This window comes from Ascaphus truei, chromosome 6, assembly GCF_040206685.1.
Source record: "Ascaphus truei isolate aAscTru1 chromosome 6, aAscTru1.hap1, whole genome shotgun sequence".
Lineage (NCBI taxonomy): Eukaryota > Metazoa > Chordata > Amphibia > Anura > Ascaphidae > Ascaphus > Ascaphus truei.
The window spans coordinates 137,311,222-137,325,689 of NC_134488.1; the positions used below are offsets into that span (position 1 = coordinate 137,311,222).

At 43.7% G+C, this 14,468-nt stretch overlaps 1 protein-coding gene across 1 annotated transcript in view; it reads left to right on the top strand.

Moving 5' to 3' along the window:
- The first annotated feature begins 394 nt into the window (after window positions 1-394).
- The window catches only part of LOC142497969 (sialic acid-binding Ig-like lectin 16), a 50,353-nt gene continuing 36,279 nt past the window's right edge, over window positions 395-14,468 (top strand). Inside the window, exons 1-2 of the mRNA XM_075606455.1 lie at window positions 395-552; window positions 2,932-3,056. Coding sequence (XP_075462570.1) covers window positions 498-552; window positions 2,932-3,056 — 180 coding nt within the window. The 5' untranslated portion in view covers window positions 395-497. The remainder of the gene's footprint in view (window positions 553-2,931; window positions 3,057-14,468) is intronic.

A 14,468-nucleotide genomic window follows, 5' to 3' on the forward strand; every position in this document is an offset into this window, starting at 1 on the left:
GGCAGGCTGATCTGGCATCAAAGGGTTAACCCCGGGGCGGCCAACCCTGGTCCTCGCGGGCACTAACAGGTCAGGTTTTTAGGGTATCCCAGTTTCAGCACAGGTAGCTCAATCAGTGGCACAGTCAACGACTGCACCACCTGTGCTGAAGCAGGGATATCCGGAAGACCAGGCCTGTTGAGGGCCCTTGAGGACTGAGTTGGCCGCCCCTGGGTGACACAGTGCTGACACACAGCACACACTTTGCCTTTCAGGACTGTTCCAGCTGTATCTGCCCGGTAACAGGTGATGCGGCAGTCCCGCCGCACTCCCATTGGCCAGTGGTGGGAAGAGTTTGCAAACTTCCATGTCCGGCTTTGTAATTAACCCTGTGAGGGTGTAGTCTCCGTGTTATGACGTGTGTGTGTGTGTGCGTGTGTGTGCGTGTGTGTGTGTCTGACTGTCTATACCAGGAAGCTGGAAGTTTAGACAACAGAAACGCATCAACAAGCAGCAAGATGAAGTGTGTTGTGTGGGTGATCTCTTTGCTTTGTGTTCTTAACACACAGGGGGGTAAGTTGTGAGCCGATGTATGTATTTGTATATCTGTGGCTATGTGTCTTTGTATCCGTGTGTGACTGAATGTGTCACAGTGCAATTTGTGTGTCTTTGTGTAACTTTTTCTATGTTTCTAAATGTATGTTTGCCTGTCTTTGTTATTCATTTTGTGTGTCTTTGTATCCAAGTGTAAACTGTGCATGTGTATCTGTGTACCTGTTTCTTTGTGACGTGTTTGTGTACCTATGTTTTTGTTATTAAATATGTCTGTTCATGTGGCTTTGTTTAATTTGTCATTATTTGTGTCTATTTTTCTTTGTATCTCTTGCCTGGTTTGTTTATTTGTGTAATTGTGTGTCTGGATACTTATTTTCTTGTTTATCTTTGTGTGTGTGTGCGCGCGCAACTGTATCTCTGTGTATTTTGTGGGGTTTTGTGTAGGTTGTGTGTAGGTTGTGTGTGTCCGCATCCACATTTTAGTTGTGTCTGTGTTTATGTTTATGGTCATGTTTATCTCTGTGTGTGTGTGTGTGTGTGTGTGTGTGTGTGTGTGTGTGTGTATCTATGTGCATGTTTAGCTTTGTCTCTCTGTGTTCCTGTGCATTGTGTTGTGTGTGTGTGTGTGTGTGTGTGTGTGTGTGTATCTATGTGCATGTTTAGCTGTGTCTCTCTGTGTTCCTGTGCATTGTGTTGTGTGTGTGTGTGTGTGTGTGTCTGTGTGTGTGTTTGTGTGTGTGTGTATCACTGGGTTTCTATACACCCGTGTGTGTTCTGTATACGTCTCAGTGTATCGGTATTTCTCTTTAAAACCCTAAATCCCACTGCATGCCCACGGCTGAAGCCACGGAGAGGGCCTGGTTTGCATGCCCACGGCTCAAGCCACGGAGAGGGCCTGGGTTGCATGCCAACGACTGAAGCCACGGAGAGGGCCTGGGTTGCATACCCACGGCTGAAGCCACGGAGAGGGCCTGGGTTGCATGCCCACGGCTGAAGCCACGGAGAGGGCCTGGGTTGCATGCCCACGGCTAAAGCCACGGAGAGGGCCTGGGTTGCATGCCCACGGCTGAAGCCACGGAGAGGGCCTGGGTTGCGTGCGTGCTGTGGTTTGTGGCGACATTTAGGAAGAACTGGTGCATTTATGCAGCTAGTTTCGGGGTTGCAGGACAAGTTAACCCCTTCACTGCCAGAGAGATCCCAGTAAAGGGGATTAATGTAATGCATATATGAATTACGATTCAGATAGTTCTATATAAATATCTATACGTTCATAGGTCACCTATGAATCTGCCCTGCTCACCTCTCATGTACACAGCGCTGTACCAGGCGGCGACGCTCTCCTGATGATGAAGATGCAGAAGATTGTGAAACCTTTTAATTGACCAAAATAAAAATATAATTCTAGTTGAGGCTCTATTGTACAGAGCTTTGCCAGCCTCACAGGTCTCCTCTTTAGTACACTCTTAAAAGAGACCTGTAAGGTTTGGAAAGCTCTGTACAGGTGAAGAAGAGACCTGTGAGGTTTGGAAAGCTCTGTACAGGTGAAGAAGAGACCTGTGAGGTTTGGAAAGCTCTGTACATGTGAAGTAGAAACCTGTGATGTTTGGAAAGCTCTGTACATGTGAAGAAGAGACCTGTGAGGTTTGGAAAGCTCTGTACATGTGAAGAAGAGACCTGTGAGGTTTGGAAAGCTCTGTACAGGTGAAGAAGAGACCTGTGAGGTTTGGAAAGCTCTGTACAGGTGAAGAAGAGACCTGTGAGGTTTGGAAAGCTCTGTACATGTGAAGAAGAGACCTGTGAGGTTTGGAAAACTCTGTACATGTGAAGAAGAGACCTGTGAGGTTTGGAAAGCTCTGTGTATGTGAAGAAGAGACCTCTGAGGTTTGGAAAGCTCTGTACATGTGAAGAAGAGACATGTGAGGTTTGGAAAGCTCTGTACAGGTGAAGAAGAGACCTGTGAGGTTTGGAAAGCTCTGTACAGGTGAAGAAGAGACCTGTGAGGTTTGGAAAGCTCTGTACATGTGAAGAAGAAACCTGTGAGGTTTGGAAAGCTCTGTACATGTGAAGAAGAGACCTGTGAGGTTTGGAAAGCTCTGTGTATGTGAAGAAGAGACCTGTGAGGTTTGGAAAGCTCTGTACATGTGAAGAAGATACCTGTGAGGTTTGGGAAGCTCTGTACATGTGAAGAAGAGACCTGTGAGGTTTGGGAAGCTCTGTACTTTAGTTGATACTTGTGGTTATGTTGTGTGTTTTTCTCTCTCCTGTAACTGGACCTACATTACCACTTGAATTACTTGCCAGCTGCATTGTCTCTCCCCTCTCCCGGTGAGGTGAAGGGGTTAATGATCTCCGCGCCCAGTTACCGGTCAGTGAATGACTTGTGCATGTCTCTCTCAGCCCCCCCTGTGTTACAGGTCTCTGGCCCCCGGGCCCCGGTCCTGGAGGGGGAGGATGTGACCCTGGAGTGTGTGTCCGACCCGAAGACCGATATGGACGAATTCACGTTCCAGAAATACAGCAAGGTTAGTGGTGTGTGTCCGAAAGTGTGTAGGTGTGTGTCCGAAAGTGTGTAGGTGTGTGTCCGAAAGTGTGTAGGTGTGTGTATCTGAAAGTATGTGTTTATCTTTGTCTGTGTGTGTGACTGTGTGTGTGTGTGTGTGTGTGTGTGTGTGTGTGTGTGTGTGTGTGTGTGTGTGTGTGTGTGTGTGTGTGTGTGTGTGTGTGTGTGTGTGTGTGTATACTGCATGGTTGACTGTGTCAGTATTATTATGGTTTATTTGTAAGGCGCTAACATATGCCGCAGTGCGGTACAAAGGGAATAAAGAGATTTGATAATCACATGAACAGAATGACACAAATAAGGCAAAAAGATACAAAGAGGCAATGAGGCCCGTGGGAGCAATGATTTGTATCTGTCTGCTTCTCGCTCTGCTCCCCGCTCTGTCTGCTCCTCGCTCTGCTCCCCTCTCTGTCTGTTCCCCGCTCTGTCTGCTCCCCGCTCTGTCTGCTCCCCGCTCTCTGTCTGCTCCCCGCTCTGTCTGCTCCCCGCTCTGTCTGCTCCCCGCTCTGTCTGCTCCCCTCTCTGTCTGCTCCCCGCTCTGTCTGCTCCCCGCTCTGTCTGCTCCCCTCTCTGTCTGCTCCTCGCTCTGCTCCCCTCTCTGTCTCTTCGCCGCTCTGTCTGCTCCCCGCTCTCTGTCTGCTCCCCGCTCTGTCTCCTCCCCTCTCTGTCTGCTCCTCGCTCTGCTCCCCGCTCTGTCTGCTCCCCGCTCTGTCTGCTCCCCTCTCTGTCTGCTTCCTGCTCTGTCTGCTCCCCTCTCTGTCTGCTCCCCGCTCTGTCTGCTCCCCTCTCTGTCTGCTTCCCTCTCTGTCTGCTCCCCGCTCTGTCTGCTCCCCTCTCTGTCTGCTCCCCGCTCTGTCTGCTCCCCTCTCTGTCTGCTCCCTGCTCTGTCTGCTCCCCTCTCTGTCTGCTCCCCGCTCTGTCTGCTCCCCTCTCTGTCTGCTCCCTGATGAAATAAGTTTAGTTATATATTTTCTGTATTAAAAGTAGAATAGCAATACAAGTATATACACATGTATTATATATATTCAGCACCCAACTGGTTAACATGTTATAAGTTCAACATGCTGCTTTCATGCTGCTTTCATGAAAGGCTCATGGTCAGCTTGGAAATCAGAGTTCACATATGGTTATAATTGTATAAACAGTATGTAGGTATCAGTGTCTCGGGGTCCTGTCTGCCAGCAGAAGGTCCCTAGGGGTTTTTACCTCCTAAGGAAATCAGTCTGTTTAATCAGGAGAGAAAGAGACATTGATTGATGAGTTCTTTGTTCAGAAAAGTATAAGAATCATGGGTAATGTAGTTTAAACTACTACCCTTCTGTATTTTGAACTGACAAGTAAGAGTATGTATGTATCTTTGCTATGTAAAAGCTTATTGAAGATTGAAAGCTGATTGAAGAATAAACTGCTGATATATTTGAACTGAAACTGAGTCCTGATTTTCTGAAGAAGAAACTTTTGTAACATAATGGTGGAGAATGCAGCGGGCATGGACTAACAGCTAAAAGGAATAAAAAGGTGAGAGTTATCGTGTCTCCCAAAAGGAGAGAGGGTTTCCATAGACCTTATTCCTAGTCTGTAAACGTTGCCCATGAAGATCCGGAATTGAAAGACTTCATTCAAGGAAATTGGTTCCAGTTCAGGAGGAAGATTTGGTATACCGTGAGGATAAAGGAAAGACGTCTGTTATTTTGTGAAGTACAAAGACCAAGGAAAGAGACAAATCAGCAACCCAAGGTCGCCTGGTTACTTCATTTGGGCCCGGAATAAGGCGGGGTGTCTCTTGAGCAAAGATACAGAAGAAAAAGGGGTGCTATATAGTGGAGGAGTGCACGCTTCCACTTCAGAACCCCTGTAACGGTACGTTATTCGTTACTTACATACTGAAGGAGGGTAGTCACGATAATCAAATTTAAAGTTTTTTTTAGTCCATATATTGATTATCGTTTGAAAATGGACTGGCTTAAGAGAAAAGCCTCCAAATATTCTTTGGATACCAACATCTCTGGGGGTAATCCTTTGGATATTTGGGATGATTTTATGTTGTTTGTCTTAGATGGAATTAAAGAAGTAGAAGGGAGAACATTTGAAATGTTTAAAGATGAAAAGAAAGTAGGCTTGTTAGCTAAAGGTTTTATAGATACTTCAAATGCAATGCAAGAGTGTTATAAAAAGGAAAGTGATGGTTGTATTGTATGTACTCAGTCTAAAGACAAGAGGGATATATTGATGGGGGCAATAATGGGTGTAACCACGAACAGTACTTTAAATATGTCTACACCACGTGGTCCACAATCTATGCCTCGCTTGTCTAGACTCAGTACTCCAAGAGTACCTGCTTATAATCAAATGTCTGATTTAATGAGTAAAATAGTAAATGCCATTGACAACCTAGATCAGGTTCTGGATAATATGACTGTTATTGAAACAGTTGAGACAGGTACTTCAGAATCTGCTGAGGAGTCACCTCAGGTACAAAAAATGAAAGTGCGTATAGGACCATTAAAAGAAGCTCTTGGTCAGAATCGCCTCACTGTTGATCTACTGCGGGCAGCAGTGCGAGCTTTGAGTGACGATGCTGAAAAATTGCAAGAGGTTCAAAAAGACACTATTCGCAGTGTGGGTGATTTAATAGACCGCACTGAGGTATTGTGGAAAGTTACTGATCCTCTATCACAGGGAATACAAGTATTAGAAGGTACTAAGTATGCAGAAGAAAAAGTTAATTGGGATTTGCTAAAATCTGATTTGTCCAATCATTTGCATACTGTGACAGGCTCTTCTAATTTGGACAATCTAAAAATGTCCAAGTTGGTAAAAGACTTTCCTAAGTATGATGAGAAAAAAGGTCCATTTTACAATTGTGGTATTTTTGAAGGAGAAATAACAAAAAGAGGGTTTGACAATGTTGATGCATACAAAATGTTGTTAATTTGGTTACCAGCTGCCCTTAGTTCATGGGTAAAATCTAAATTTGAAACAATGATACAAAATCAAATTTTGCAAGATGATGAGGCACAGTGGGGAAAAGGAGATGATGATGAAGTGTTAAAAAACATTTTCCCTTCTGAGACTCAAAGATTGCTATTGGTAGTACAGAGTGCTACGGGAGTTGAGAGACTGCTCCCTAATGTTCTGGACTCTTTTAAAATAAATAAAGAGGATGACATGAGAGTTTGTGCTAGTATGTGGACTAAGGCATGGTGTTTAATAAATAGCAAAGATCCTGCTAAAATGACAAAAGATGATGATAAGCAATGTGTTATTGAATTTGTCAGTAAAATTCAGGGGTTATCAGATGTAGTAAAGTTTAGAGCATTTGACTCACCTAATGTGGATCATGCTGCATCACAGATTTTGGAGGCTCGAATGCTTTTTCAAAATAAGGGCATGGAAGCAGCCAAAGTCTTTGCTTATCAAGGTTTTGAGGATGAAGGATTTGGTCAAGTATCTTATGTAGCATCAAGAGGTAGATCTGCTAACCGTGGGGGGTTCAAAGGCTCTCAGGGAAAAGGGCAGGGATGGAACAATCAGAGAAATCAATCTGCTGATAATGCACAAAATCAGGAGTGTGTGTGTTTTTACTGTAATAAACCAGGTCATTTTAAAAGAAATTGTTACAAGTTTCAGGCAGACCAGGAAAACAAGGGTAAGGAAAATGGGCTTAACCCAGCATACAAGAAACAGGGACATGCCCAAACTTACAATAATCAAGTACAGTCAGTGCATGCTATCAGAAGCGAAGAGAAATATGTAATTCCTTCCGCTCCTTCAGCATCCACTTGTACTATTAGTGAATACCAGGCATGCAGGGATGAGATAATGTTAATAAAGGCTCGTATGGATGAGGCTGATCAATGCAAGTCTGGTGAAAGAATTGTAAAGGGATTAGTTGCTTCAGCATAGGGGTGTGGTCCTCCCATTGATCCTTTGTCATACCTTACAGAAATTACTCTAGGGGGAGATGGCAGACCATATATACAAGGAACAATGGAGGGGAAAAGACTGGAGTTTTTAGTGGACACTGGGGCTTCAGTGTCTCTCACAAAAGAGAATATAGCCATAGATGATAGCAACACATCTATTACATTAATTGGGTTTAATGGTTCACATGACATGGCTTATTTAGCTTCCAATAAAAAAGTAAAATTACATTGGGGCACAGAAATATGGGATTTCTGGTTTCAGCCGGGAGGTCTGTATAATATTTTAGGGATGGACAATATTCTCAAACATGGATTAACTGTTGATTTGCATAATTTGATCCTTTGGAAAGCAAATTATGATAATCCATGGCCCAGAGTTAAACCTAGAACAGAAGGGGTATGTTTTGGATTGACTGATTTTTGGGATACATGTCCTGTGCAAGTTAAAGAGAAACAAGCATTACTGGAGGACACTAGTGGATTGCTGGCACAGCTTCAATTGCAGTTTCCAGATCTCTGGTCCACATCCAAACAGGATTGTGGGCGGATGGAGGTGGAAGTTGTAGTTGAAGGTCCTGATCCACCAGCAGTAAGACAGTACAAATTCCCACAAGAAGCAGAAAAACCTATTAAAGAAATAATAGATGCTTTGGTAAGACAAGGGGCACTAAGAGAAGGTAATTCTAAATGCAATTCTCCAATTTGGCCAGTGAAGAAAGCAGATGGGTCTTGGAGGTTGGTGGTGGATTTACGCGTTGTAAATAAATACACACCTCCAGCAGCACATCTCGTGGCTTCATCTCCTGATATCATGGCAAGGGTTAATGGTAAAGCAAAGTATTTTTCTTGCCTAGATATAAGAAACGGCTATTTTGCAATTCCACTTGCTGAGAAAAGTCAGTACAGGTTTGCTTTTACTTTTCAAAATAAACAATATTTATGGAGAGTACTCCCGCAAGGTTTCCATTCCTCGCCGGTATACTTCCATAAAGCGCTAGCAGGTGTAATTGAACCCTTAGGATATGGAGATAAGATTTTGCAGTATGTAGATGACCTTCTTATTCAAACAGAGGATATACAGGAGCATGTAAACATTTTACATTATCTTTGTGAAGCATTGATGCAAGCAGGCTTAAAATTGAACACACAAAAAGTACAGCTGCTGCAGTCAAAAGTTGCTTTTTTGGGAGTGGATATTACAGATCAAGGTAAATCTCCACGACAAAAACGTGTAGAAGCAGTACAATTATTACCTAGGCCACTTACAATAGGTGATCTTCGGAAGTTTCTAGGATTAGTTAACTTCAGTAGAGAGTTTATCATGAATATGGCAGGAATTGCCAAACCATTGTATGATCTTTTAAAAGGTTCACAATTGCAGGACACGTTACTCTGGACAGATGTAACTGAGCAAGCATGGGTTCAGCTTAAACGGGAACTCAGCCGAGCCCCAACATTAGCTGCACCTGTGATAGATTCACCTTATATCATACAGTGTCATGCAGGGAAAGAATCTATTTCTGCAGTGCTTTTGCAAAAACAATACAAAGAAGAGAGGATATTGGGATACTTCTCTCGCTTAATGACACCAGTTGAGAAGGGGATGTATGAATGTGTTAAACAATTAATGGCTATTAATTGGGCTTTAGAAGCAATGGAACACATAATAGGATTTGGGACTATTATAATCCAAACACCACATACACCTTTAAAACTTCTCCAGTCCCGCACAGACATGGCAGTACATTCTGCTAGATTAGCTCAGTGGGTATTAAAATTACAGGATCGACTCTTAACGGTAGAGAGTAGCACAAAATTTGTTTTACCTGAGCTAATGAATTTTTCTGGGACTCCTCATGATTGTCAGGAAGCAGTAGAGGAAGAGGCATGGTCTCCATTCTCCAAACAAATGAAGCCGGACGGAGTATCATTGTTTGTAGATGGGGCACGCTTTTTCTATGAAGGGCAGTACAAAACAGGTTTTGCTATTTTGAATCCTGACACGCAAGAAGTCTGGAAATATAGACTTCCTGGAGGGATGTCAGCTCAAAGGGCAGAATTAGAGGCAGTTAAGAAAGCCATCAATATGGGTTATGAACACTGTAACATCTTTAGTGATAGTGGGTATGTAGTTAAATCACTTACACTACATTTACCTGTATGGTCCAAGCGTGGTATGGTGGACTCTCAAAATAAACCATTGGCTCATGGTGTAATATTGCAAGAACTCTTTGATCAAGCTGCTAAAACACCTGACAGGTGTAGTATCATAAAGGTTAAAGCGCACCAGGTCACAAAAGATTATGAGTCTATCAATAACAATCTCGTAGACAAAGCTGCTCGAGAAGCTGCTTTGGTAGGAGAATTGTTATATCCTGAACACATAATTCTTGCAGTTACCCTTAAAAGAGAAACACTAGGAGAACCAGTTGCAGATTTAAAGCTATTGCAACAACAGCAGGAATCTATGTTAAAAAGGGACTATACACTACATAAAGAAACAGGCTTATGGGGATCCATAAGAGATGATGGTACTTTCTGTCCATATGTTCCAAAAGGGATCTTAAAGGAACTAATTCAATTCAATCACTGTCAATTGGGTCATATAGGAATTCAATCTTTAAAAGAAATTATCATGGCTAAATTTGAGGGTGAAAATATTGAAAAAAGGTGTCAGGAAGTATGTGAGGAATGTTTAATTTGTGCTCAATTCAATCCAAGGCCCAAAGGACAGAGACCTGTATTACAGCGAGTGCCTTTGGCAGGTGGTCCCTGGGAATCGATTCAAATTGATTTCATAGGTCCTTTACCAGCAGCTCCAGGAGGGCTACAGTATTGTCTTGTAATAGTGGATATATTCTCCAAATGGGTAGAAGCTATTCCACTAACCAACAATACTGCTCTAAGCACAGCCAAAGCTTTGTGGAAAGAAGTGTTTTCAGTTTGGGGATTTCCAAGAGTAATTGAATCAGATAATGGGCCACATTTCATAGGTGAAATTATGAAATATTTATGTTCCCTGCTGGGGATCCAGCAGCGGTTTCATGTCCCATATCATCCGCAGTCAGCTGGGATAGTTGAAAGAATGAATAGAACATTGAAATCAAGACTTAAAAAGATGTTAGCAGAATATGGCAAACATTGGGTTAATCATTTACCAGGAGTTCTTATGTCTATTCGAGCAACACCCAATGCAAGAACACGGTTAACTCCTCATGAGTTAATGACTGGAAGGCGGATGCCTTTAGTTTTTCCATCAGAACCTCAAGTTTCGGGACCATTAAAGATGGCCACCGAGCATACTCAATGGTTATCTGTATTGCAAGGTCAGTTAGCTAAACTTTTACATTTTGCGGCAGAAAACATGGCTCCTAGAGAAAATGGGGATGTAAAAGTGAATCCAGCTTATAAATTTCTTCCAGGAATGAAAGTTATGGTAAAAACATTCAGGAAACCTGGCCCATGGCATGCAGGTTGGGAAGGACCTTATACTATTCTTAAGAAAATGGGTCAAACTGTTCTACAAATACAACGTGTTAATACCAAACCAAAAGCAAGTGCTTCCATGTTAGTACATATTGATCAATGTAAGCTAGTTATGAAGGTCAAGGGTTAAAAGAACAATGATACTGTTTTAGTTTTTTTATGTTACAGATGACTTTTAACATTGGACAATGGACTGTACGACCATTTGGATATGAAGCATTTATGATGCAGGAAGGGTATAAGCGAATACCTGATTCAGAACAATGTTCAGATGAATTCATTCCAAAGAAACTTTTACCAAAGAAAGAAGCAAAACAACGGAAGATCTGGAACTGGGGGACCTCAGTATACAGAACAATGACATTATTATTATTATTATTGTGCAGTACAATGGTTTCTTTGGGGACAGCAATGGAATGTGAAGAACAAACTAATCTTGTTGAATGTATGAAATATCCTTATGAGTGTGTCTTAACAGGAGTTTTAAGTGATAATAGCAATGATACACGGTTTTGTAGAAGGATAGGAGGGGTTAATCAAATAATCCAGGGAGTAGTAAGAGTGAATAATATGGAATGTTGAAGTTTTAATAGGACAAAACTAGTAATAATTAGGTTAAACATGACAAAAACAAATACTAACATTTGGGCAGACTATGATTCTCAAGCAAATTGTTTAATTACAAGATCAGCTTATAAGAAATGATACTTACAGTATCAAAGAGGGGCTTGATGAAATAAGTTTAGTTATATATTTTCTGTATTAAAAGTAGAATAGCAATACAAGTATATACACATGTATTATATATATTCAGCACCCAACTGGTTAACATGTTATAAGTTCAACATGCTGCTTTCATGCTGCTTTCATGAAAGGCTCATGGTCAGCTTGGAAATCAGAGTTCACATATGGTTATAATTGTATAAACAGTATGTAGGTATCAGTGTCTCGGGGTCCTGTCTGCCAGCAGAAGGTCCCTAGGGGTTTTTACCTCCTAAGGAAATCAGTCTGTTTAATCAGGAGAGAAAGAGACATTGATTGATGAGTTCTTTGTTCAGAAAAGTATAAGAATCATGGGTAATGTAGTTTAAACTACTACCCTTCTGTATTTTGAACTGACAAGTAAGAGTATGTATGTATCTTTGCTATGTAAAAGCTTATTGAAGATTGAAAGCTGATTGAAGAATAAACTGCTGATATATTTGAACTGAAACTGAGTCCTGATTTTCTGAAGAAGAAACTTTTGTAACACTCCCCTCTCTGTCTGCTCCCCTCTCTGTCTGCTCCCCTCTCTGTCTGCTTCCTGCTCTGTCTGCTCCCCGCTCTGTCTGCTCCCCTCTCTGTCTGCTTCCTGCTCTGTCTGCTCCCCGCTCTGTCTGCTCCCCTCTCTGTCTGCTCCCCTCTCTGTCTGATCCCCGCTCTGTCTCCTCGCCGCTCTGTCTGCTCCCCGCTCTGTCTGCTCCCCTCTCTGTCTGCTCCCCTCTCTGTCTGCTCCCCTCTCTGTCTGCTTCCTGCTCTGTCTGCTCCCCGCTCTGTCTGCTCCCCTCTCTGTCTGATCCCCGCTCTGTCTCCTCGCCGCTCTGTCTGCTCCCCGCTCTGTCTCCTCGCCGCTCTGTCTGCTCCCCGCTCTGTCTCCTCGCCGCTCTGTCTGCTCCCCGCTCTGTCTCCTCGCCGCTCTGTCTGCTCCCCGCTCTGTCTGCTCCCCTCTCTGTCTGCTCCCCTCTCTGTCTGCTCCCCGCTCTGTCTGCTCCCCTCTCTGTCTGCTCCCCGCTCTGTCTGCTCCCCTCTCTGTCTGCTCCCCGCTCTGTCTGCTCCCCGCTCTGTCTGCTCCCCTCTCTGTCTGCTCCCCGCTCTGTCTGCTCCCCTCTCTGTCTGCTCCCCGCTCTGTCTGCTCCCCTCTCTGTCTGCTCCCCTCTCTGTCTGCTCCCCGCTCTGTCTGCTCCCCTCTCTGTCTGCTCCCCGCTCTGTCTGCTCCCCTCTCTGTCTGCTCCCCGCTCTGTCTGCTCCCCTCTCTGTCTGCTCCCCTCTCTGTCTGCTCCCCTCTCTGTCTGCTCCTCTCTCTGTCTGCTCCCCGCTCTGTCTGCTCCTCCCCGCTCTGTCTGCTCCCCGCTCTGTCTGCTCCTCGCCGCTCTGTCTGCTCCTCGCCGCTCTGTCTGCTCCTCGCACTGCTGCTCATTGCAGTCTGTTTCCTGCTCGCATTTTTTCTCAGAATCTTTCTGAAGGTGACAACAGCTCCTTATCTCTCTCTCTCTCCCGCCTTATCTCTCTCTCCTTATCTATCTCTCTTCTTATCTCTCTCTCCTTATCTATCTCTCTTCTTATCTCTCTCTCCTTATCTATCTCTCTTCTTATCTCTCTCTCCTTATCTATCTATCTTCTTATCTCTCTCTCCTTATCTATCTCTCTTCTTATCTCTCTCTCTCTCTTCTGATCTCTCTCCCGCCTTATCTCTCTCTCCTTATCTATCTCTCTCTCTCTCCTTATCTCTCTCTTCTTATCTCTCTCCCGCCTTATCTCTCTCTCTCTCTCTCCTTATCTCTCTCTTCTTATCTCTCTCCCGCCTTATCTCTCTCTCTCTCTCCTTATCTCTCTCTCCCTATCTCTCTCTCTCCTTATCTCATTATCTCTCCCTCTCTCCTTATCTCTCTCTCTCTCTCCTTATCTCTCTCTCCCTATCTCTCTCTCCTTATCTCATTATCTCTCCCTCTCTCCTTATCTCTCTCTCTCTCTCCTTATCTCTCTCTCCTTATCTCTCTCTCCCTATCTCTCTCTCTCCTTATCTCATTATCTCTCCCTCTCTCCTTATCTCTCTCTCTCTCTCCTTATCTCTCTCTCCTTATCTCTCTCTCCCTATCTCTCTCTCTCCTTATCTCATTATCTCTCCCTCTCTCCTTATCTCTCTCTCTCTCCTTATCTCTCTCTTTCTCCTTATCTCTCTCTCCTTATCTCCCTCTCCTTATCTATCTCTCTCTCTCCTTATCTCTCTCTTTCTCCTTATCTCTCTCTCCCTCTCCTTATCTCTCTCTCTCTTCTTATCTCTCTCTCCTTATCTCTCTCTTTCTCCTTATCTCTCTCTCCCTCTCCTTATCTCTCTCTCTCTTCTTATCTCTCTCTCCTTATCTCTCTCTCTCTCCTTATCTCTCTCTCTCCTTATCTCTCTCTCTCCTTATCTCTCTCTCTCTCTCTCCTTATATCTCTCTCTCTCCTTATATCAAATCAAATCAAATCAAATCAGCTTTATTGGCATGTTGAAAGAACATTTCAGTATGCCAAAGCGTGAATAATAGGGGTGGGGGACAATAATTACACGAATACTAGGGATAGGGTATAATGCTTGCCCGGTATATGGGTAACAGTTTCACACAGGGGTGTGGGGGTTAATGTACGTCTCTCTCTCTCCTTATCTCTCTCTCTCCTTATATCTCTCTCCTTATATCTCTCTCTCTCTCCTTATCTCTCTCTCTCTCCTTATATATCTCTCTCTCCTTCTCTCTCTCTCTCCCTCTCCTTATCTCTCTCTCTCTCCTTATCTCTCTCTCTCTCTCCTTATATCTCTCTCTCTCTCCTTATATATATCTCTCTCTCTCTCCCTCTCTCTCTCCTTATCTCTCCCTCTCTCATTATCTCTCCCTCTCTCCTTATCTCTCTCTCCTTATCTCTCTCTCCTTATCTCTCTCTCTCCTTATCTCTCTCTCTCCTTATCTCTCTCTCTCCTTCTCTCTCTCTCTCTCTCTCTCTCTCTCTCTCTCTCTCTCTCTCTCTCTCCCTCTCCCTCTCCCTCTCCCTCTCCTTATCTCTCTCATCATGACTATATCATTTCTCTTTCACTTCCCCAGAAATCATGTGGTCTCACATTGTGAAGCTTTCTTGTTTGTTACACCACTCAGCCCGGGCCTCCTTCCACATTTTAGTGGCTGCAGTAGCTGTTATTTCACTGTGAAGACTTTTCATAGTCCTCATCA